General features: G+C 44.2%; 1 protein-coding gene across 1 annotated transcript; it reads left to right on the top strand.

Moving 5' to 3' along the window:
* The first annotated feature begins 1,113 nt into the window (after positions 1-1,113).
* LOC126249269 (toll-like receptor 6) lies at positions 1,114-21,989 on the top strand. Its single transcript, XM_049950923.1, has 2 exons — positions 1,114-5,426; positions 21,896-21,989. Exons 1-2 carry the CDS (start codon positions 1,276-1,278, stop codon positions 21,987-21,989), a joined length of 4,245 nt encoding a protein of 1,414 aa, XP_049806880.1. The 5' UTR covers positions 1,114-1,275.
* The last annotated feature ends 256 nt before the right edge of the window (positions 21,990-22,245 follow it).

Here is a 22,245-nt window from a genome sequence, read left to right as displayed (position 1 = left end):
GAGACGAGGCACTGCTGTATTCAAAAAGTTGACATATAGAGACTGTCTCGAAATTAATAATGAATTATTACAACCATGTCAAAAACAAATTATTAACTTAGACCTCTGTATAGGATAGACTTTGACGAGACACTCCATAGTTCTGTGCTACGGCACACCGGGTGGGAAAGCCTGATGACTTTGTGCTTACTGCACTGAGAAATACGGCGCATCTGAATGGGTTAAACGTTAAAGCATGTACGAATATTTTACAGAAATGCTTTGAACCATGGTAAATAGTTATATTGTAAAGACACAGTGAGCCTCAACTCATAAAACAGGATCGCAAAAACAGCACTTAGTGTTCACTCAGTTTATTTTAAACAAATAGTCGTCGGACTTCGGGAGTGTTTTGGTTGCTTCTGAGAGCACTACGCCGTTTGGTGCAATGGCAACGGTATATCGTAAACGATTTTCTGCCGAGCTTTGCTAACAACGTAAAATGAACAATCTCCGTCTACAAAATTTTGGTGCAAGTTCGTAATAACAGGCAGAAGGCCAGAGTGGAACAGAGCATGTAGATAAATTGCCTGTTTTTAAAACGTAAAATGTGGTATAATAATATACAATTACGTTGAATGTATTCTTCAAACGTTCGAAAATTCGCTAGATTTTATGCCAGTGATATATTTTTTCTACGATTTAAAAATGCTGCAAAAGCACACGGACATAATCCTAAATAGCGTTATTATTTTCAATTCAAAACAGACTGCGAATAATTTTCCCCAGAAAAAGGAAATGACAGTGCGGCTGTGGGGCCCGTAGCACGTGCTATACGGATAAACGGCCTCTGAGAGCGACACTTTCGCCACTACAGAGTTTCTGGTTTTCTGTACGTCTGTTGCCGTTTGAGTGTACGTGTTTGAGCTGCGAGCGCAGGTGAAGAGCTATAATTGGTTTGCAGTATGCGCGGCCAGATGCAACAGTTGCTCCTCCCACCGTGCCGAGCCCCCACCACCGCCGCCTCGCTCCCCGCCCTCGCCTGACATCTGGCGGCAGTTGTGCGACACAGTGGTGGGGGGATAAGGCCGCGCGCCAGAGGCGGAGTTACTTCAGTCTTGGCTTTGCCGACCGCTGTGTAGTGTGTGTGGAGCCTGCTGCGTGCCTGCGCTTGGCGTCGTCGCGTGCGTACGTCCGAGCCGGGTCCGCACTTGGCCGGCAGTCATCGTGTGTGACCCAAGTCTCTGTCAGTGATGTAAGCTTCTGTTCGTTCCGAGGACACCACCCCTACCGACAATGAGCGTGTGCAGCCGAATTTGTTTAGCTATTGTTGCAGTGTCATTGCTTTTTGATGTGGAAGCGCGAAGCATCGCTAGTGAGCACGAGGACGTTCGTAAAGGCTGCGGTTGGGAACGTACGTCTCCTTACGACGTGGGACGCGGAAAGGATGAAGACGCAGTCAGACTAGATTGTCAGCTACGCACTATCGACGGGATGCAAAGCGTAATAGAGAACCTGACACTACCACAGATAGACAAGGTCCAGTCGCTACGTATCGAGTGCAGCGACGTGCTTTTCTACGAGAGTAAAGTGTCGGGAGATGGTCTACCCGATCACACCGGCCGTGGATTCCTGTCACAGCTACGTCGCCTCCGAGAGCTCAGCATCGAGACTTGCAAGATCCTACAACTGCCACGGGCCGCCTTTTCGTCGCTGAGGGACCTACGAAATTTGACGGTGCGTACGTACATCAGGGAGTGGCTTGCGGCGACGGCGCTCGAATTCGACCAGGAGACCTTCCTCGGCCTGTCAGAACTTCGCAGCCTCGACCTCTCGCACAATAACATATGGAAGCTGCCGGACGAACTCTTTTGCCCACTGTTTTCGCTGTCTCGACTCAATATGTCGCACAACAGGTTGCAAGACATGTTAGAACTGGACTTCTCCGCGTCTGCTGGCAAGACGTGCAGCTTGGTGCTAGAATTCCTGGACCTCTCCCACAATGACATTCCCTGTGTTCCTGACAACGGACTGACAAATCTCCGTTCGCTACGAGAGCTGTACTTGCAGAACAACGCTATTACCTCGCTGGGCGACAGCGCTTTCAGTGGTGTAAATAAACTGCAAGTACTGAATGCGTCTAGTAACGAGTTGGAGGCGCTTCCTCCCGAGGTGTTCCAGCCTACTCGGGGTCTGCGAGAGATTTATTTGAGAAATAACTCCATCAGCGTGCTGGCACCGGGGCTGTTAGAGGGACTGGATCAGTTAACTGTCCTGGACCTGTCGCACAACTACCTCACTTCTGCTTGGATCAACAGGAATACTTTCAGCGGGCTCGTTCGTCTCGTCGTGCTTAATCTAGGTTATAACAACATCGGCCGCGTCGATCCGCACGTTTTCACTGACGTGTACAGTCTACAAGTTCTGAACTTGGAGCACAACGGAATTGCCACGATAACGGAGGGCGCGTTCAGCGCCCTGAGCAACCTGCACGTGCTCACGCTGAGCCACAACAAACTTGCACACGTCGACTACTATTACTTCAGCGGGCTGTTCGTCGTCAACCAGCTCTACCTGGACAACAACAAGCTGACTGCCATTCACCAGCGGGCCTTCGAGAACTGCACTCACCTGCAGGACTTAGGACTGAGCAACAATCTCCTCACGGTGGTTCCTGCCGCCCTCGGTAAGTTGCATTTCCTTCGTTTTCTGGATATAGGGAGTAACAGCATAGTTAATGTGTCTAATAATTCGTTCGATGGGCTAGGGGAATTATACGCCCTAAGACTCATGAACAATAACCTGGAAAATTTGCCGAGAGACACGTTTTCTAGTTTACCGCGGGTTCACTTTTTGAATGTGGCCAATAACAATATTCGCTTTGTTGAAGCAGGTTCGTTCGCCAACAACCCGCTTCTCCGGATGCTGCGTCTGGACGGGAATCAGCTGACGGACATTAGCGGCATTGTGTCTCATCTGCCGGGACTGACATGGCTGAACGTCTCCAACAACCGTATCGAATGGTTCGACTATTCCTTCGTGCCCCACAGCCTTCAGTGGCTCGACTTGCATAAGAACAAATTAAAGGAACTACGAAATTACTACGAAACTGGCAGTACCCTCCGACTTCTAATGATAGATGCCAGTTTCAACTACATAACGGAAATTGGCGAATCGTCGTTGCCAGACAGTGTGGAAGTCGTGTTCTTAAATAACAATCGGATCACTACTGTCGCACCGAATACGTTTATTAAGAAGACGAATCTCAGCAGAGTCGTGCTGTATGCCAACAACATAGAGAAGATGGACATGAGCGCACTGACAGTGAATCCGTTGCCGGAGGAGAGAGAGCTGCCACAGTTCTATATCAGTGGCAACCCTTTCGTGTGCGACTGCGACATGGAGTGGCTGCAGCGTATCAACCACCTCGGCTACCTGCGCCGGCATCCCGTAATACTGGACTTGGAAACCATTGTGTGCACGCTAGTTTTCTCTAGAGGCGTAAAGACGAAGCCACTGATGGAGGTGGATCCGTTGCACTTCGTCTGCACGTACGAAATGCACTGCTTCGCCCTGTGCCACTGCTGCGACTTCGACGCTTGCGACTGTGAGATGGCTTGCCCAAGCAACTGTACGTGTTACCACGATACCGCTTGGGCGAGCAACATCGTCGACTGCGCAAACGCGGGTTACAAGCACGTGCCGCACAGGATACCTATGGACGCGACCGAGATATATCTCGACGGAAACGATATCGGGGAATTGCCGAGTCACGTCTTCATCGGCAAGAAAAAACTCGAGGTGTTGTTTCTCAACAATAGCAATATCGAAAACATCAACAACAAGACATTCAACGGTGTGACGTCTCTGCGGGTGTTGCATTTGGAGAACAATCGCATCCGGGAACTCCACGGTTACGAGTTCGAGAAAATGAGCACCTTGAACGAACTGTATCTGGAGAACAACGAGATCTCGAGTGTGGGCAACGCGACGTTCGCAGACATGCCGCACCTGGAGGTGCTGCACCTGGAAGGGAACCGGCTGGAAGACTTCAGGCCGTGGGAGCAGCTGGCGGAGGGCACGCAGACGCGGCTCATGGTGGGCGGCGCGGGCAACGTGTGGCGCTGCGACTGCGAGAGCGCGGCGCGCCTCCGCGCCTGGGCGCACCGGGACACGCTCGAGCGCCTCGCGTGCGCCGCGGGGGGCAGCGTGGCCGACGCGCTGCTCCGCTGCGACCGGCCGCGCCGCGGCAACGACGCCGCGCCCTCCTCCGTGGTGCTGCGCGACCCGGCGGACGCGGACGGCGCGGCCGGCTCGGCCTTCGCCACCTACGCACCTTTCCTCGCGGCCGCCGTCGCCGCGCTCCTGCTCGCCGCCGCCGCCGCCCTGGGCTACCGCTTCCGCCACGAGGTCCGCTTCTGGGCGCACTCGCGCTACGGCTTGCGCCTCTTCGGGACGGCGCCCGCCGCCGACCACGACGACGACCGAGAGCGACTCTACGACGCCTACATCGTGTACAGCGTCGGCGACGAGGACTTCGCGGAGCGCCTGCTGGCGGCCGAGCTGGAGCAGCGCGGGTACGCCGTGTGTCTGCACTACCGGGACATACAGGTAGACCCCGAGTCGGTGTACCTGGCGGACAGCGTGGCGAGCGCCGCGGAGGCGTCGCGGCGCCTGCTGGTGGTGATGTCGCGCTGCTTCATCGACTGCGAGTGGACGCGGCCGGACTTCCGGCGCGCGCTGGGCGCCGTGCTGTCCGCCGAACAGAACCCGGGCCGCCTCGTCGTGCTCGTCAAGTGCGAGCCCAGCCCAGACCTGCGGCCGCTGCTGCGCGGCTGCGTGCCCATCGCGTGGGGCGACCGCCGCTGCTGGGACCGCCTGTGGTACGCCATGCCCAACGTGCGGCGCCGCGGCTGCCGGCCGCTGCCCGCCGCCACCGCCGGCGCACCCGCAGCCGCAGCCGCGGCGGGCCCCGTCGCCACCGGCCGCCAGCGACAGGGTAAGACCGCCGCCACTGCCGCCGCCGCCGCCGCCGCAGGCGTTCGCCCCGTCGCGCGCTACACGGCCGCGCCCACAGCGCCCGAGCTGCGCGTCCACGGCCAGCAGCAGCCGCCGCCGCCGCCGCCGCCGCCGCAGGCCGCTCCCCGGCGCCAGCTCGCGCCGTCGGCCCCGCAGCAGCAGCAGCCGCAGCCGCACCATCACCTGCACGCCCTGCGGCACACGCCGACCACGACGCCGACGCAATCGACGTACGTGTCGGAGAACTCGTCGCAGCGCACCACCGACCACGAGGAGGAGGATGAGGAGGAGTACGGGCCGGGCCTGCACCGCCACAGCTACATGCAGATCGACGACGCCGGTGGTGAGCAGACCGTGCACGTGTACAGCAGCATCCCGGACACGCTGCCGCTGCGCGCCGTCGGCGCCAACGGCAAGACGTATTTCGTGTAAGCCGCGCCGTGCCGCGCCGCGCTGCGCCGCGCCGCGCTGCGCCGCGCTGCGCCGCTCGTTGCGCATTACACTTCACAGTATTATAAACTTTGCATTTACCTTCTAAAGGACAAAGACTGTGCATATCGCGTTGCTCGTCACCCGCGCATTCGGGGCAGAAACTCTGGTCATCCCTCTCGCGACTGAGAGTCAAGGTACGTGTGAAATTGTACGATTTTGTCGTAATCGTTCACTGTTACGAAAGGACGTGTACCGTGAAAGTGTCTGTTATAACGACGAATTACGATGTACTTGGCCGTAAGCTACCATTTGTGTGTGTTTATTCTAAGTCTTATATCTGAAACCAAATATTTGTTGTAAGATTTCGAGATGTTAGCCTAACAGAAGGTCGTAAACCGAATACGGGACGGTGCGCGCGAGGTGCAATCTTTACTTCGGTGTAATTTGCCACTACTTTATTAAAAATACGTTTTTACTTCCGTGCGCTTTCGATAGACTTTATTTCTCCCGAAACTTAAAATACCCGTAAAACTGCAATTTGCATTTTGAGATCGAGAACGATTTTACCTTCCGTGAGAATCGTAATTTTAAACCCGTGTGACTTTTTTTTGTTAAATTACCGATATCAAATCTCCGCTTTTATTTTTAAAAATTAGACAAGTGTTTGCGCCTCGCTTTCCTTCTGTCAGGCATCTTGAGCGAATTAATGTCGATGTCCTTATTTAATTATGTGTAATAATTTTTTTGCACTGGTACTTGCTTGTAGTTCTTTTCCTGAGGAGACATCAGTCTACCGTGTATTATTTTCTAGTTGTCCTGCTGTATGCCTGATGACTGTGATAACAACTGTACTGACAATGCAACGTAAAATAATAATTTATTATTTTGTTACCATTTTTTAAACTATCGTTTTCTTCCAAAAATTATTTTCCTTCGAAACCTGTTACATATTTATTTTGTTATTCGTTATTATTTTGTTTCTCACTGTCGCACGTCGCATGTATAGATCGTTTTCTACGTACTTTTACTTTTTCTTAGTTCACCGCAGCCGGCAGAGAGATTAATTTCTGAGCCTGCCATAATTTTCTTATGTCAATTTTTAGAGCTTTGCTTAGGTGTGGCCATGTTATCGTAAAATAGTTTCTGGAACGATAAATGGTCTGTAGAAACTAGCCGCAATATTTGTCAAAATTTTCTTACTAGATATTTCGTTATTTCTGTAGAAATTTTTCAATTTCAGCACCAGTCTCCACATATGTTTCCTGTTCACTTGTTTGTGATTACTTTTTCCTGCTAATAATACGTAAGGCCTCAGATCTCATTTCTTAATTATAAAACTGTCGCTTCTTTTACACAGCTGTTACAGAATGAATGTTATTTTTCTACTTAGCACATTATTCGCTTTAACATGATTGTGGTACTAATAATAGAATATTTTCACCGAAATTACATTAAATTTTGTTGTAGGTGACTGCAAAGCAAAATGCGATTCTCGAAGAAAGTAAGGTGAATGAGTCTCAAGGCTTACGCTACGAAGTATTGTTATTGCAATGACCGAATATATTTTCACACAACTCATGCAGGTTTTGTCGAAGAGAAACACAGTACAGAATGCTGTACTGGAAGACTATTACTGGAGGATTCTCAGACGCACCTCTTTATTTACAGCATTTTGACATTTTAAATATTTCCACTGAGCGCATACCGTACGACAGTTCAATTGAATTTCGTACTATAAAAAAGTAATGTAATTCAGTATTAACGGAGATTCTTTTTTCTGAAATTAACAAAAATACGCCGCGGGGTATCAACATCTCTAAATCGCGGCACTCCATTCCGCATATTTTTGTTTAATTTGCTGCCGCAAGTGCCTGGTTTATTTGTGTTTAATTATTGAGAGTTTACTCGTGGCATCGGGTAGACTGCTTATTCATATTATATCATCACTTTTACATGCTACAGAGAAAAAGGAAGCCAACCATCATAATACCTTTCCTCATTAAGCAGCTTATTCATGTGAGCGTCACTATAACAATGGAAGCGCTTATGCTCAGGGAAGGCAATTTGTATTGAGCTATGGGCGTCAAACACATGATTAACGGCAAGACGTCTCTATTTAACACGTTATCACTTAACTAAAACTTTACAAGACATGACTTTTGCTTTGGTAAAGGTGAGCATCTTTGAATACAACAGCGTTGATTCCGTTCTCCTTGATGATATTTATAATTAACTTGCAGTTCAATTGACGCCCAATTTTAAGCTTCGTTTGCCTCTTGCTCATTTACTCAATAGGAAATCCTTTCCGGTTTCCAGTCTTTGTAACTGAGAAAAAGAAACTGTTTGCTTTAGTCGCTGTTCGTCATGTACTGTTTAGAAATAGCTTAACTTTTAAATCAAAAACTATGAAGCCAAAAGCTGATGTTCTTCCCTGACAGTTGCTCATCTGTAATTTATTGGATTCTTTTAAAAAATTTATAGCTAGCTTGCACACAGCAATATAAATTTGTAATCTGGAGACTGGTATTAACTAGTTGTTTCTGTTTAGATACTAATGCCTTGCATATCTTGCCATCATGAGCGGCCATTGAATGCATGCATTGTCTCCTGTTCTGTCGTGAAGATAATACTGAAATTAACTTATGGCTGTGCAACCCCTACCTATCACTGTCGGTTTCATGATATTGATTCGTTATGATTGCTTTTCTAACAGTGTCATATTCACGCCCAAAAATGTTTCTCTAAATAACTGTTGTCAAATATTTTCAAAGAGTTCAAATATTTCTTTGCCGAACATTTCTTTTGACCGTCTAGTGTGTTCGAGATATTCTGAGCATTCGTTTTCCAGGAGTTCTTTATTTTTTCTGTTTTTTGACAACTTTTGGCGTGTCTGCATTGTAAATCGCCAGCAACTTATTCCCTGCGCCTTCAGAGGCCCCATAATAACTTCAGCATTTTTTAAAGCACAATTATGTTGTCACAGGAACCGGTAAAATTTAACACATCATGAAAGAACGTTGTAAGTATAGATGTAGTCATCTGGTGATACTAATTATGTCTAGACATTAAAAGCCTTTACAAAACGTTTGTGGCTGGTTGTGGATTATTACAAATATTTTTGAAGCATAATAAGGAGGAGTGTGAACTGCAACTGTTTTTAACTTGTCATAGCCATTTTTGAATTTATTTAGGATGTGCTTATACTGCTGCCTGCTTGAAGGAAGCTGTGCTTTCTTCTGTAAAAGAGTTACTTCGTTCTTAAACTGATTTTATTATTTCAGTTAACAGTAACTACTGAGTGGTCGCCAGGAGAAACGGGCTTATTCTGGAATTTTTAATTTTAAATGAAACCGACGTTTCGTAGAATTTCGTGTTACTGACTGTGTAGAGTTACTTACTAGAGCCCTCATTTCAGATTCAGGTGAAACTTAACACTGGTTAGCAACTGCTTGAAGCAGAAGCCTAGTGCTTCTGAAGCTCGTAGTGTCCTGAAAGAAAGGAGTAAAAAAAAAGTACACAGTAAATGCAATATAAAATTTTGCCATCTCTTTGGCATTTTATGGAGTGACTTCCATCCAGAAATCCTGGTAACTTGCGAAATATCCCACAACAAGTTCTTGAGTGTAAATTCTACTGGAGGATTCGAATGTATTTCCCGGATTTATCTTTGGATCAGAATATTCGTGGTGAATTATTGATTGTGGATTTTGAAAGACATTCATTACCAGTTTTAATTTCATGTCATATTATCGTACAGAATAGATACTGCTTTTCTACCAATGATATTTTCTCTGAATTAAACGTTTCAGATTAGTACATCATAAAATAATTTCGTTGAACTAGGACCTTCGAATATGATTTTAAACTTGATGAAAGTCCCACTTTGTCATCTGTAATTTCACTTAAGTAGGAAACTGCATAAATAGTTCATGATGGTGATCATAGACTTCGTAAAAGCCTCAACAAATTTGAGCTACTGGGAAAATTTGAATGAAAATATTGGTCTCATATTATGTGTTTCTTGTCAGATGACACCACGTGAAATTTTGCTTTATCTCTCAGTGCTCGTGTCATAGACGGTATTTGTGTTGCATACAAAGAAGAACTCCGTATCTGATACATAAAAATCTGTGTTAATATATGTTCTTCAGAGTTGGAATCTTACTTTTTCCACAACTTTAGATTTCAAAAGCAGTCTGCATTGGACCGAAAGAAAGGCTTCCTTTCTGATTCATTTTAATTAAACAGTCTAATTCTTTATTGTTTTCAAAGTCTGGATTTTGTGATAGGATTTATTCAGTGCCTGTGTCTTTGGTTGATTAAAAGTTTGTTATATGCTAGTAATTTAGCGCTACTATATTTCATGTTCAGATATTTAGAAGGTATGTGTGTTATTTGAGTTCCTGTAATAGAGTTATACACCCATAGTATATTGTCATGTTGAATTCTCAAACGTTGCACTGAAACTTCCAGACGTTTGATGACCAAAACTTGGTTTTGTGTTAAGATTGCTCACTGTGCTCAGTTTTAAGATGGCTGGCGCCAACAATAATCTAATCATGTACTGACTCACGTCGACCGATTTATGAATTTTTTGCCATTTCTCGAAGCAGCAATTCATTGCAGTTAACTCATTAGAGTATCTTCACCACAGAGGTATGTGCCTCCCTAAAAAGGATGCAAACAAGCACGTCGTTTCACGTATAAATTTTTCCAGTTAGGCTACTGGCATACACGAGCCGACAAGGGAAACGTCTTTCCCTGGGAAGGGGACACCTATTTAACTCAAGTCGCTCCTCTCGTTGCACTCAAGTACTTCTGTGGAGATTGAGCTTACCCAGGTGACGAGGATCAGTGGCATCAGACTCTCTCATCACAGTCAAATGGGGATTAATACCTATGTGCTACGGAACAGCGACTATCAAAACGCTTATCGGTCTTATAAACATCGTATAGCATGCAAAAGCGATAAAAAAAAAAGAAAAAAACCTGTACACCTTCATGACTCAGGAAACCCTGAGAAACAGCGAGACTCACGCCCACTATTAATTTTTGTTCTCCAGAGTTTCTGACGTGAAACGTAGAAAGGTAAATTAGTTAAGGAACAGAGAACACAATAATCAAACTGAGTAATTTAGTGAACTTTATCTATCCACGTCTATATTTGATTAATAATTTTAATCTAATGACTGATTAACTGCGGGCTATAAATAAGAAGTACTGTTTTTATTACTGTTATCAGGATAACTGTCACTCTCCTCGAAATTTCAAGTATTTCGACAAAAGGATTTCCACATAGCTCAGTTCATGTATATGATACAAAATACTCTATTAAATGTGTTTTGAATTTATAAGAATTCTTAAATGAGGGAATCGTCGAAATCGTTTAAAGAATAATTTCATTTACGTTAACGTTTCCATGTCGACACTTGTGGAGTAACGGTCTTAATTTTCGTATCGTTGTAGTATTTGCAGATTATTAATACTGCCTTTAGCCTTTTCTAATTTCTGTTAGTCTTATCGTTCTATTATTCACAATATAATAATACTGCCATTAGCATTGTTTCAGTGCTTTTCTGTATATTAAGGTTGTAACTGTTAGCTTTCAAATCGCGTAATTAAAATCCTATCCGGGTTAGAGGAGCTCAATGCAAATCAGCTTCTGTACGGAAAACAATAGATGCCCACTAAACGATTGTCAAGCAGCATTAGCACGTTTTGCACACGATACTAGTGTTATAATAAATCCCATTACACAAAAAGTTGCAGTAGAATTTGTTAATAACGCTTTTCAAAGAATTATTAACTGGTGTTCTACAAATGAACTCTTCTTTAATTTTGAAAAAAAAAAAAAACTCTCTATTCAGGTCTGTACAACAAACACACGTATCAACAACTGATGTAGCACATGAACAGTAATCAGTAAACATGGTAGAACACTAGGTTTTGGGTGCACATAATGATGAAACGTGAACCGAAAGAAATATATTTCTGAGCTGCTCTGTTATGTTCACCTACTTTCTCTGTTCATATAATTTGCTATTCCTGGAAACAAACGAATCAAACTCCTAACATATTTTACATATTTCCACTTAATAATATCTTGTGGAATAATTTTCTGGGATAACTCATAACTTAGAAAAAAATAATTGTTTACACGAAAGCTAGCAGTAAGAATAATGTGTAACGTTCACGCATTTTCATCTTGCAGGTACTTTTTTAAGGAGGGAGGCGTTCTGACTGCACCTTTACAATACATATATGTATTCGATAATGAAATTCGTCATACATCATCCATCACAATTTGGGAAGAATAATGTCCATTTCTGCAGCAATCAACAATAGAAGGAAAAGTTACATTTACTACTCATTATTAAAGCTATTAGTGGCTCAGAAAGGAGTTCAATATGCACCAATAAAAATTTTTGATCATTTGCATAATAACATAGTGTCTTGACAGGTTGCAGCGCGTTGTTTAAAATCTAACCTAAAATCATTTCTTCTGCGCAACTCCTGCGTTCCATGGACGAATTTGTGTTTAAAAACTGTTGACCTGATTGAAAAAAAAAACCTGACTGCGTAGTACTGAAAACAATATGTTCATTAATGTTAAAACTAATCATGAATAAATATCCTGTTAATTGACTTGTTCCATATCATTTCGATAAAAAAAATTGTTCAGACTATTCATGGAACATGTAACTAGCTATCTAAGTAGCCGTAATAACTGTAACACTTGAATTGAATTCCCAGAGAACTACTGCGTTAATGATGAAGAAACAACTCCTCTGTTCCACAGCTAACATTGAGGGAGTCGATAACAATCTCCTACAGAGAAACTTTTAAAGCGACACAAAAAAATAAACGAACAATTCTGTAGCTGAAGACGGTCGATTTATTCATTTTCTTTTTTTTTTCATGTGTGGCTCGCTTTTGGACTTGTTTTCACCCACTATGGACAAATTGTTTCTATTAATCCAGTGGCAGTATGTTCTGATAAAGTCAGCTATCCAGTTGTAAGCTGAAGAAGTAGGGACAGTAATGAGATCGTAAAAGCTTACTGAATGTAACCAGCGATACTGAATGTAACCAGCTTAAAGAATATACGCCCTGCTTACGCCACTTTCAAATAAGAACAGATTAGAGATGATGCACTATCATGGGGCTTTAAGTTATCCAGGCTTTTACTGTGTGATTGTCGATACATATATTTTCATTGGGAACGTAAAATTTTATGTAGGGCCGGACTTGTTAGTAGTGCATTTACAGATGTTTGGTAGACGGTTAGGTAATACATGTGGAAGAATTTGTAAATTTCGTTAAAAAACACGCCAGAATTTCTGATTATGGTAGGAAATTCACAACTTGCACACTATTTATTGTCGAGTGTACATTTCATTGCAACACAGAACAACCAAATTCATAATAATTCATGATTATTCTACGCTCAGAAGTCAATAGCCTATATAGCGGACATTCTTTAGTATTGACTTTCTCGATACATCATATTGTTTTGGTTTATAACGATAGGTGCAAGTGACGTTCAAGCCGTCTGTTTTAGATTATACTTACACCAAACTGCTAGTATCCTATGCAGTGTTATGCGTAGTTGACGTATAACAGTAGCCATTTGCTTCGTTGTTATTCGAGTTCAGTGGCATATGATTCTTTCCATGGTCTTCGATCTGATCTAACCAGTGCAGATAATAAGTATGTGTTCTCTAATAGCGTCAGTTATTTGTTTCAGTATTAATTTTATTAGCCACTAAAAAAGCTTCACTTGACGTTTTCACTCGCAAAAAAATTCGCTGGTACATTGAGAAGCATAGCGTTGTAGACTCTGGACGTTAATTTATGACCTGAGGCTTGTTTTTGTTTGCAGCGCTCTTATATTTGAACAAAAGGTCCCCTCATTCGTTTTTGAGGTAGTGTGGCTGCGTGGTGAGCGAGAGACTACAGCTTCAAAGGTATGGAGTTCGATCGCTAGTCAGTTCCTGTTTGTTTTCTGGGGGTTAATCACTTATAGCAGTTATCTGTACAAATGAAGAATTCCAAACTGAAATGTAGTTCGAAATCCATAATCAACTGTAGGCATCCATACCTAGCGAGGTCATTCATCTCACAGGTCGGAGGAATTACTTACAATAGGACAATGGTGTCCAAACCAATCTTTAAGTAGAAGACAGGCCTGTTAGCGACTGTTGTCGGATTGTTGCGATGTCTTCAGCATTAATTACTTTTCGAGCTGCTGATTTCGACAAGGAAGAAATGTTGGTGATGTCTTCCACAAATGATGTACTAGGGAACGGAACACAGTATCATGTCGTGTGGTAGCTAAACTGCCCTTTCTATGCGGCACGCGCATCAAGCCAGAGGCTTACTTCTGCCAGTAACTTCTTAAGCGCCGAAATTTAGAGCCACTAGTGGACTTACCCTGACGCTCATAGTTTGATCAGGAAATCCGGTGTCAAGAACATTAATTTTATTTCTTCGTACGACAACATAAAGTATTTCATTCTTGTATTAAAATATTTCGTGATGAACCTCCCAATGGATGTCGTAAGATCTCATTTACTATCAATGATGATGCCATGACTGATGATCGAAATGAGAATTAATCACTTTTATCAGAATTATAGAAAGTACGTGCACTTCATTTCTATTCTGCTATACTTGCGTTTGGGCCGGCCGCGGTGCTCTAGCGGTTCTAGGCGCTCAGTCCGGAACTGCGCGGCTGCTACGGTCGCAGGTTCGAATCCTGCCTCGGGCATGGATGTGTGTGATGTCCTTAGGTTAGTTAGGTTTAAGTAGTTCTAAGTTCTAGGGGACTGATGACCTAAGATGTTAAGTCCCATAGTGCTCAGAGCCATTTGAACCATATACTTGCGTTGCTATTTCGGTATTTAATAATACAGAGCATAAACCAATTTCTTCTTCTACCTCGCAGCCTAGATGGAAGATTTTTCAAGTCTGTGAAACCCTTCAGAAAGAAACTCACTGAAAGTAACCACTGTCTGGCTGAATTCCTTGTGAGGTCATCTCTGTTTTCCAGTATTTTCTAAATTACATCAGGCGAATGGACAAATTCTTTAAACATTTTCTTTTTCCAATGACATGTACGTTGAAGTAAAATCTCTGTCGCCTTTTACACGAAATTAGATAATGTTTCTCTAGTAAAACCCTGTATAAGCATGTTTGCTTATGAAACTTTAGTGAATTTGTCACTTGGATCTAACAATTTAATGCTAGCTCCCAAATTATTTTCCTCGATTACGCCGATAGATACTTACACATCATCTACATTCTTGTTGGATACATGCAATCAGAGCCACCAGAGACCGTTTCCACTGTTACCTAATTTGAACAAACTGGTAATCGTCGACTCATTCACTTCTTCCAGTGACTACAAAAAAATGTGTGTGAAATCTTATGGGACTTAACTGCTAAGGTCATCAGTCCCTAAGCTTACAGACTACTTACCGTAAATTATCCTAAGGGCAAACACACACACACCCATGCCCGAGGGAGGACTCGAACCTCCAGTGACTACAATGACATAAAACTCCCACAAGTAGTTTTGCTGGTTTTAACGTGAGAATGTACTGGTTCTCATAGGAAGCAACTGAATGTTAAATACACTATCTGATCAAAAATATCCGGTCACCTAGTAGTGGACATTAACACGGTCTGAGTTCATGACGGCTTGAACTCTGCTGGAAAGGCTTTCCATGAGGCGTTTGAATGCGTATGGAGGAACGACAGCCCATTCTTCCTCAAGAGCCGAAATCTGATAAGGTATTGACGCTGGACGGTGGAGTCTGGAGCGAAATCGACGTTTTAACTCATCCCAAAGCTGCTCCATTGAGTTCAGGTCGGGAATATGGGCTGGCCAGTTCATTTCAGCAATTTTTTTCCACAAAACATTGCCTCAGAGATACTGTTTTGTGACAGCGTGCATTGTCCTGCTGATATAGCCATCGTCTCAGAATTGTTCCTCTACTGTATGCTTAAAATATGTTCGTATCCTTCAACATTTAGCGTTTTTTTAAGTGTAATAAGGGGACCATATCCTAACCACGAAAAACACCCCCATACCGTAACACCGCCCCCGCCATGCATCACAGTTAGCACTGCACTGAGTACCGAGCGAGGTGGCGCAGTGGTTAGCACACTGGACTCGCATTCGGGAGGACGACGGTTCAATCCCGTCTCCGGCCATCCTGATTTAGGTTTTCCGTGATTTCCCTAAATCGTTTCAGGCGAATGCCGGGATGGTTCCTTTGAAAGGGCACGGCCGATTTCCTTCCCATTCCTTCCCTAACCCGAGCTTGCGCTCCGTCTCTAATGACCTCGTTGTCGACGGGACGTTAAACACCACCACCACCACCACCGCACCGCACTGCACTGATATCACGGCACTCGCTAAACCCAAACTTGCCATCGGATTGCGACAGGGAATAGCGTGAGTAATGACTCCAGATCGCTCGTTTCCTGTCATCCACTGTCCAGTGGCGTCTCTCTGTACTCCACCTCAAGCGACGCTTAGCAATGACTACAGAAATGTGTGGCTGCTCGACCTCTTTCTCACATTCTTTTTAACGCTTACGGCCAGTCACTTTCCTAACTGGGCTACTGGTAGCACTTTGGATATCACGAGTGATTCCTGCCTTTGGTTTCGTGTTATTTCGTCACAGTCACTCTCCGCAATCCTCGGCAGTCACTGTCTGTTAGTGTGTGAAGTCGGCTTTAGCTGTGATTGTTCCTTTGCGTTTCCACTTCACAGTCATATCACCAACAGTCCACCTGAGCTGCTTTGGAAGGAATGAAGTGTGTTTGATGGGAGGCTGCATCCAGTGGCTAGTCTCTGAGCAACTGCTTCTCTACTGACAACACAATTCTCCTCACCTCATTTTGTACTGGCGGGTCCGTCATTTGTGACATATACTGGTCAATTCCGCATTTCATAGAGGTACGCGGATATTTTTAAACAGAAAGTGCATTTCTTTAACGATGCGGCGTACACAAATGTTTGATACATGCTAACTTCATTCTTAGTTGATTCCGCCACGCAGGGAAGATCCTTACACTAAACACCTGTGAAACTAAGACTGCTCACACTTTCTCTGCTCTGCTAAATTTAAGCAAACTGGTATCACTTCACTCATTTGTGACATCAGTATTGATATACAGCTCTGACCAAAGGCCGGCCGCGGTGGCCAAGCGGTTCTAGGCGCTTCAGTCCGGAACCGCGCGACTGCTACGGTCGCAGGTTCGAATCCTGCCTCGGGCATGGATGTGTGTGATGTCCTTAGGTTAGTTAGGTTTAAGTAGTTCTAAGTTCTAGTGGACTGATGACCTCAGATGTTGAGTCCTATAGTGCTCAGAGCCATTTGAACATTTTTTTTTTTTTTTTTTACCAAAGAACTCTATTGCCTTTGAAAGGGCGACGTACTAATTCATGGTGAAAGACGTTGACATTTTACTAATGTTTCCTTAACTAGGCTGTCCATCCAAATATTTGTTTACATTTCTAGTAACTGCAAATATCGTTCTCAACTACCAATTATTTTCCTTGAGTATGCTGAAAGTACACAAACATCATCTGTATTCTCTGTTGATCGTGTGGTGTCTCTGTCACAGGAAATATCGTTTCCTCTTCCATCTGCGACTCCACGAGTACTGCCACTTTGTTGTCAGAACTTAATTTAAGAAAATAGAGGATAAGGACGTAACAGTGCTTTGCTCTTTCATGAATTATGTCAGTCAGATGACACAAACCGTGAACTTATTGATGACGGGAGATACATATGGAGCCCTGCGGAGGTCATGTTCATCTGTTTTTCGTCAGTTTGTTTGGTCTAGTTCTTTTTAGCGACAACACAAAATTTTGCATGAATAATTCGGTTACTATAACAAAATTTTTTCCTTGTTACTACGGCTATTTCCTACGCACCAATACGCCGAGAAGTACATACGTATCATCTGAATTTCCTGTTGGTGACGTAACTCTGGCGGTACAGGGAAAGCCATTTCTGATGCCACATGTGAATCCATAGATATTGTTAATAAGCTTAGCAAATGCAGTTGAAGCATATGGAAACTGAGGACAGAACTTTGTTTGCTGCAAGAAACATGCAATCAACAGTCGCTCAGAAACTCGGCCGCTTGGAGAAGTGCTGACTCAAGCAAGATATTCCAATGAAATATTCCTGGCTGTATTACAGCATCATATGTGATGAAATTACTAAAGTTTGGGCTACGCAAGCAAGACAATACTAAATCTTGTTTCAGAATTTTACCAGTTAGGACACGAAGTGTGAATTTATTGAAGAAGCTCAGTACATTTAGAGTCCCGGTGTATTATGTTCAGGAGCATTACGGCAGTTTGTCATCCACGTTAGTGATCGCTAGTCCAGTTCCTATACCTATTACACCAACCAGTAGCACAAATAATACGTATGTCATTACAATATGTTTTCGTATTAGTGTGGCTGCTTTCTTCAGCATGAATATGCTGATATACGCATACACATTTCGTTTGCACTCTCTCTTGACTATGTGTCATGATTGTAACAGGGAAGATCGATTTCACTGTCATCTATGTAATCACTAGTACATCGAGCCCATAGAGTATAAGAACGCAACCTTGATTTACGCTTTTACCACTTCAGTTCAAAAAATGGTTCAAATGGCTCTAAGCACTATGGGACTTGACATCTGAGGTCATCAGTCCGCAAGACTTAGAACTACTTAAACCTAACTAACCTAAGCACATCACGCACATCCATGCCCGAGGCAGGATTCGAACCTGCGACCGTAGCAGCAGCGAGTTTCCGGACTGAAGGGCCTAGAACCGCTCGGCCACAGCGACCGGCCACTTCAGTTCATCTTAACACACGAACTATGAATTTACTGAAGACACACGATATACTTAAATCCCTGGGATCGTATTCTGCTATGTTATGATCAGTGACTGTATGAAGTTTTTGCTAGTCCAGTTCTTATACGAGGGTCACTCCAAAAGAAATGCAAACTATTTTTTTTAAAAATCCATCTTTTATTCTACACGTTTGAAAGTTGTACAGTGTGTAGATACATCCTTTAGGAACAATATTTTCATTTCTCCACATAATTTCCATCCCTTTCAACTGTCTTATGCCATCATGGAAACAGCGCCTGTGTACCCGCACAGTAAAATTCTGGACCAACCTGTTGGAACCACTGTTTGGCAGCGTGCGCAAGGGAGTCATCATCTTCAAACCGTGTTCCACGAAGAGAGTCTTTCAGTTTCCCAAAGAGATGATAGTCACATGGAGCCAGGTCAGGACTGTAAGGCGGGTGTTTCAGTGTTGTCCATCCGAGTTTTGTGATCGCTTCCGTGCTTTTTTAACTGACATGTGGCCGTGCATTGTCGTGCAGCAGCAAAACATCCTGCTTTTGCCGATGTGGTCGAACACGACTCAGTCGAACTTGAAGTTTCTTCAGTGTCGTCACATATGCATCAGAATTTATGGTGGTTCCACTTGGCATGATGTCCACAAGCAAGAGTCCTTCGGAATCGAAAAACACCGTAACTATAACTTTTCCAGCAGAAGGTGTGGTTTTGAATATTTTTTTCTTGGCTGAATTTGCATGATGCCACTCCATTGATTGCCTCTTCGTCTCTGGTGAAAAATGATGGACCCATGTTTCATCACCTGTCACAATTCTTCCAAGAAATTCATCTCCACCATTCTCATACTGTTCCAAAAGTTCGCTGCATACCGTTTTTCTTGTTTCTTTGTGAGCTACAACCAACATCCTGGGAACCCACCTGACACAAACCTTTTTTAACGCCAACACTTTCAGTATTCTGCAAACACTTCCTTCCCCTATCCCAACGTAGCGTGACAATTCGTTCACTGTGATGCGTCTGCAGCAGGCACCAATTCGTTAACTCTCTGCACATTGTCTGTAGTGTGTGCAGTACGAGGCCTGCCGCTGCGAGGACAGTCCTCAATATTGCCGTGCGCGCTTTCATCACGTAGCCTGCTTGCCCACCGACTAACTGTACTGCGATCGACAGCAGCATCTCGATACACCTTTTCCAACCTCTTGTGGATGTTTCCCACTGTCTCGTTTTCACAGCACAGGAATTCTATGACAGCACGTTGCTTCTGACGAACATCAAGTGTAGCAGCCATCTTGAAGACATGGTGTGACGGCGCCACTCAAGGGAACAGGTTGAACTAAGTTTGAAAACAAGCGGGAAAGATGTATCTACACACTGTAAAGCTTTCACACATGCAGAATGAAAACTGTATTTTTACAAAAATAGTGTGCATTTTTTTGGAGTGACCCTCGTAGCTATTACGCAAAACTGGGGCAAAAATAATTCAGATAGAGTTAAATGTTTTTGCATATTGTTACGACGAATTTTGCTTCATGCATACTCTTCATCTAATTTCTCTCTTACTTATATAACCAGTTAATCATCTAGAACATAAGAATATAACCTTGCATTACGATTTTATGAGTTAAGCCCACTTATCGAAGATGTACATTCAGAAACATAGACCATTATGTTTGGGTGTGTAACCATTAATGCTCACATATAATTGTCACTAATCTAGTTCACATAGACAATACACAAAATTGAAGAACAAATAATTTACATAACATTGAAATATTTTGCATATTACTCTTGGCATTTTCCTGTGCATGTACGGGCTATGAAATTCATACATGTTCTCTGGACTCTCTCTTAGCTGATATCGCCGACACAGGTAAGATTGTTTGAGCTGTCATCTTTGGATCTACGAAGACTCACTGAGCGTCTCAAGCCCAGTAACATGTAGTGAGGATACAACCTTGCTCTACATCAATTCAGGTAATCTTTGGTGTCTACATTTCCTTTCGTCCTGTGGAGAGTGTTCGACTCAGTAAAGTAAGACAGCTGCAGGAGCCGTCTGCTGGACCATCTGCTTTAGAGAAATGTTCTGCTGGGGCATGGGAAGACGTACTGGGAGCCTCATGTATGGTAAGCATGTCATATAACTGTTCTGTCATGAAGACTGCGCATGTATTTGAATGTCTTGTTCGAGTCCTAGAATATCTTCCACACAGGTAGAGGATAGATCTTCTGGTGCCAATCAGCTAAACATTATGACACGCCGATATGTTCACAACATTCATCAGCGCCACATAGATGATTGTCCTAAAATGAAATATATTCGCAGTTGGGAATATGGATCACTCGGCTGTACAACGGAATTACGACAATGAAAATTTGTGATGGACTGGGACTCGAGCCCGGGTTTCCCGCTTATCGCGAGCGGTTGTCTTATCGGTAAGGTATCCAAGCACGACTCACGGCCAGACCCAGGCTTCCACGTGTCGTCAGCCATGAGTTTACAACCTGCACTCGTACATCCGTTACGTATATTCCCGCACAGGGAAGACATTTTAATTGAGAGTCTCTTGCCTGTTTTCGGCGGATAAATACAGTACTGCAGTGCCTGTTTTCTCCAGAAGTAAGACGCAGGCACGGCACGGCAATATCGTACTTATCCGTCGACACCGGGCAAGTGAATTTCAATTGAAATGCCTCCTCTGTACGGAAATATACATAATGAATGTGCGAGTCCAGGTTGTGGACACCTGGCTGACAACATGTGGAAGTTTGAGGCTGGCCGTGCGTCGTGCTCGGATAGTCTAATGGTAAAGCGACCTCTCGCAGCAAGCGAGAAATCCGGGTTCGAGTCCCGGTTCTCCACAGTCGTCATTCCACAGTACAGCTGATGGTTCTCCATATGCGCAAATGCGGATACATTTCATGTATTTGATAACGGCTGTAGTGTCCGCAGCGGACGTTCCTTCGTGCAGGCATGCGTGTCTGAAGGCACTTTACATCGTACTTCTGAACAGCACAGACAATGGGCCGACAAAGGGCAATCGACTTTCAATTAAAATGTCTCCCGTGTACGGAAATATACTTAATGAATGTGCAAGTGCAGATTGTAGACACATGGTTGACTACATACGGAAGTTTGGGTGTAGCCCAGGGTCGTGCTCGGATAGCCTAATGGTAAGGCGACCACGCACGATTAGCGGGAAATCCGGGTTCGAGTCCCGGTCCTGGACAAATTTTCTCTGTCCTCATGCCGTTATACAGCTGATGGTTGTCCATATTCGCAACTCCGAGTACATTTCATGTATTTCACAACGGCTGTAGTCGCCGCAGTGCCTGTTCCATCGAACGTGCATGCATGTCCGAAGGAACTTTGCATCGTACTTCTGAACAACACTGACACTGCAATATCCTATAAACTGTATATGAATATTTGTTTGTAGAGCATCAACAGCTTTTGCAAGGCAATATTCGTAGTTTGCAAAAAGGAGGCATCTGAACAGAGTCGCGACGGTTGGAGCGGTGGCGGCGAACTTAGTCAGGGCGGAGCTGGTGACGGGAGTTTTGTTTTTGCAGATATGGCGGTGGCGGGACGACGGGCCGGCGGCAGCTGGCGAAGGCGCGCCGTCGCGAGCTCGCGCCCTCGCACTGTGAGTACCAGTTTCCCTAACTTACGGTCTCTATCGCAATTCATCGCCAAAACTGACACCGTTCAAAGTCTACAATAATAGAGGAAAATACGTTCCATTAAGCACGAGACAATTACGACTGTGTGGTCAGCAGTCGCCACTTACTTCAGTATGAAGTATTCTCGTAGTTAATACAAATGTAAGCTTTACGATTTGTCCATATTTACGTGGGCTAAAATATCACTAATGCCCCACGGTTGGGGAAGGTGGTTCATTCACGATGGGGCAACGACACAT

The sequence above is a fragment of the Schistocerca nitens genome, chromosome 3 (assembly GCF_023898315.1).
Source record: "Schistocerca nitens isolate TAMUIC-IGC-003100 chromosome 3, iqSchNite1.1, whole genome shotgun sequence".
Lineage (NCBI taxonomy): Eukaryota > Metazoa > Arthropoda > Insecta > Orthoptera > Acrididae > Schistocerca > Schistocerca nitens.
The sequence above is the reverse complement of the archived record's forward strand: the minus strand, read 5'-3'. Positions and strand labels throughout refer to the sequence as shown.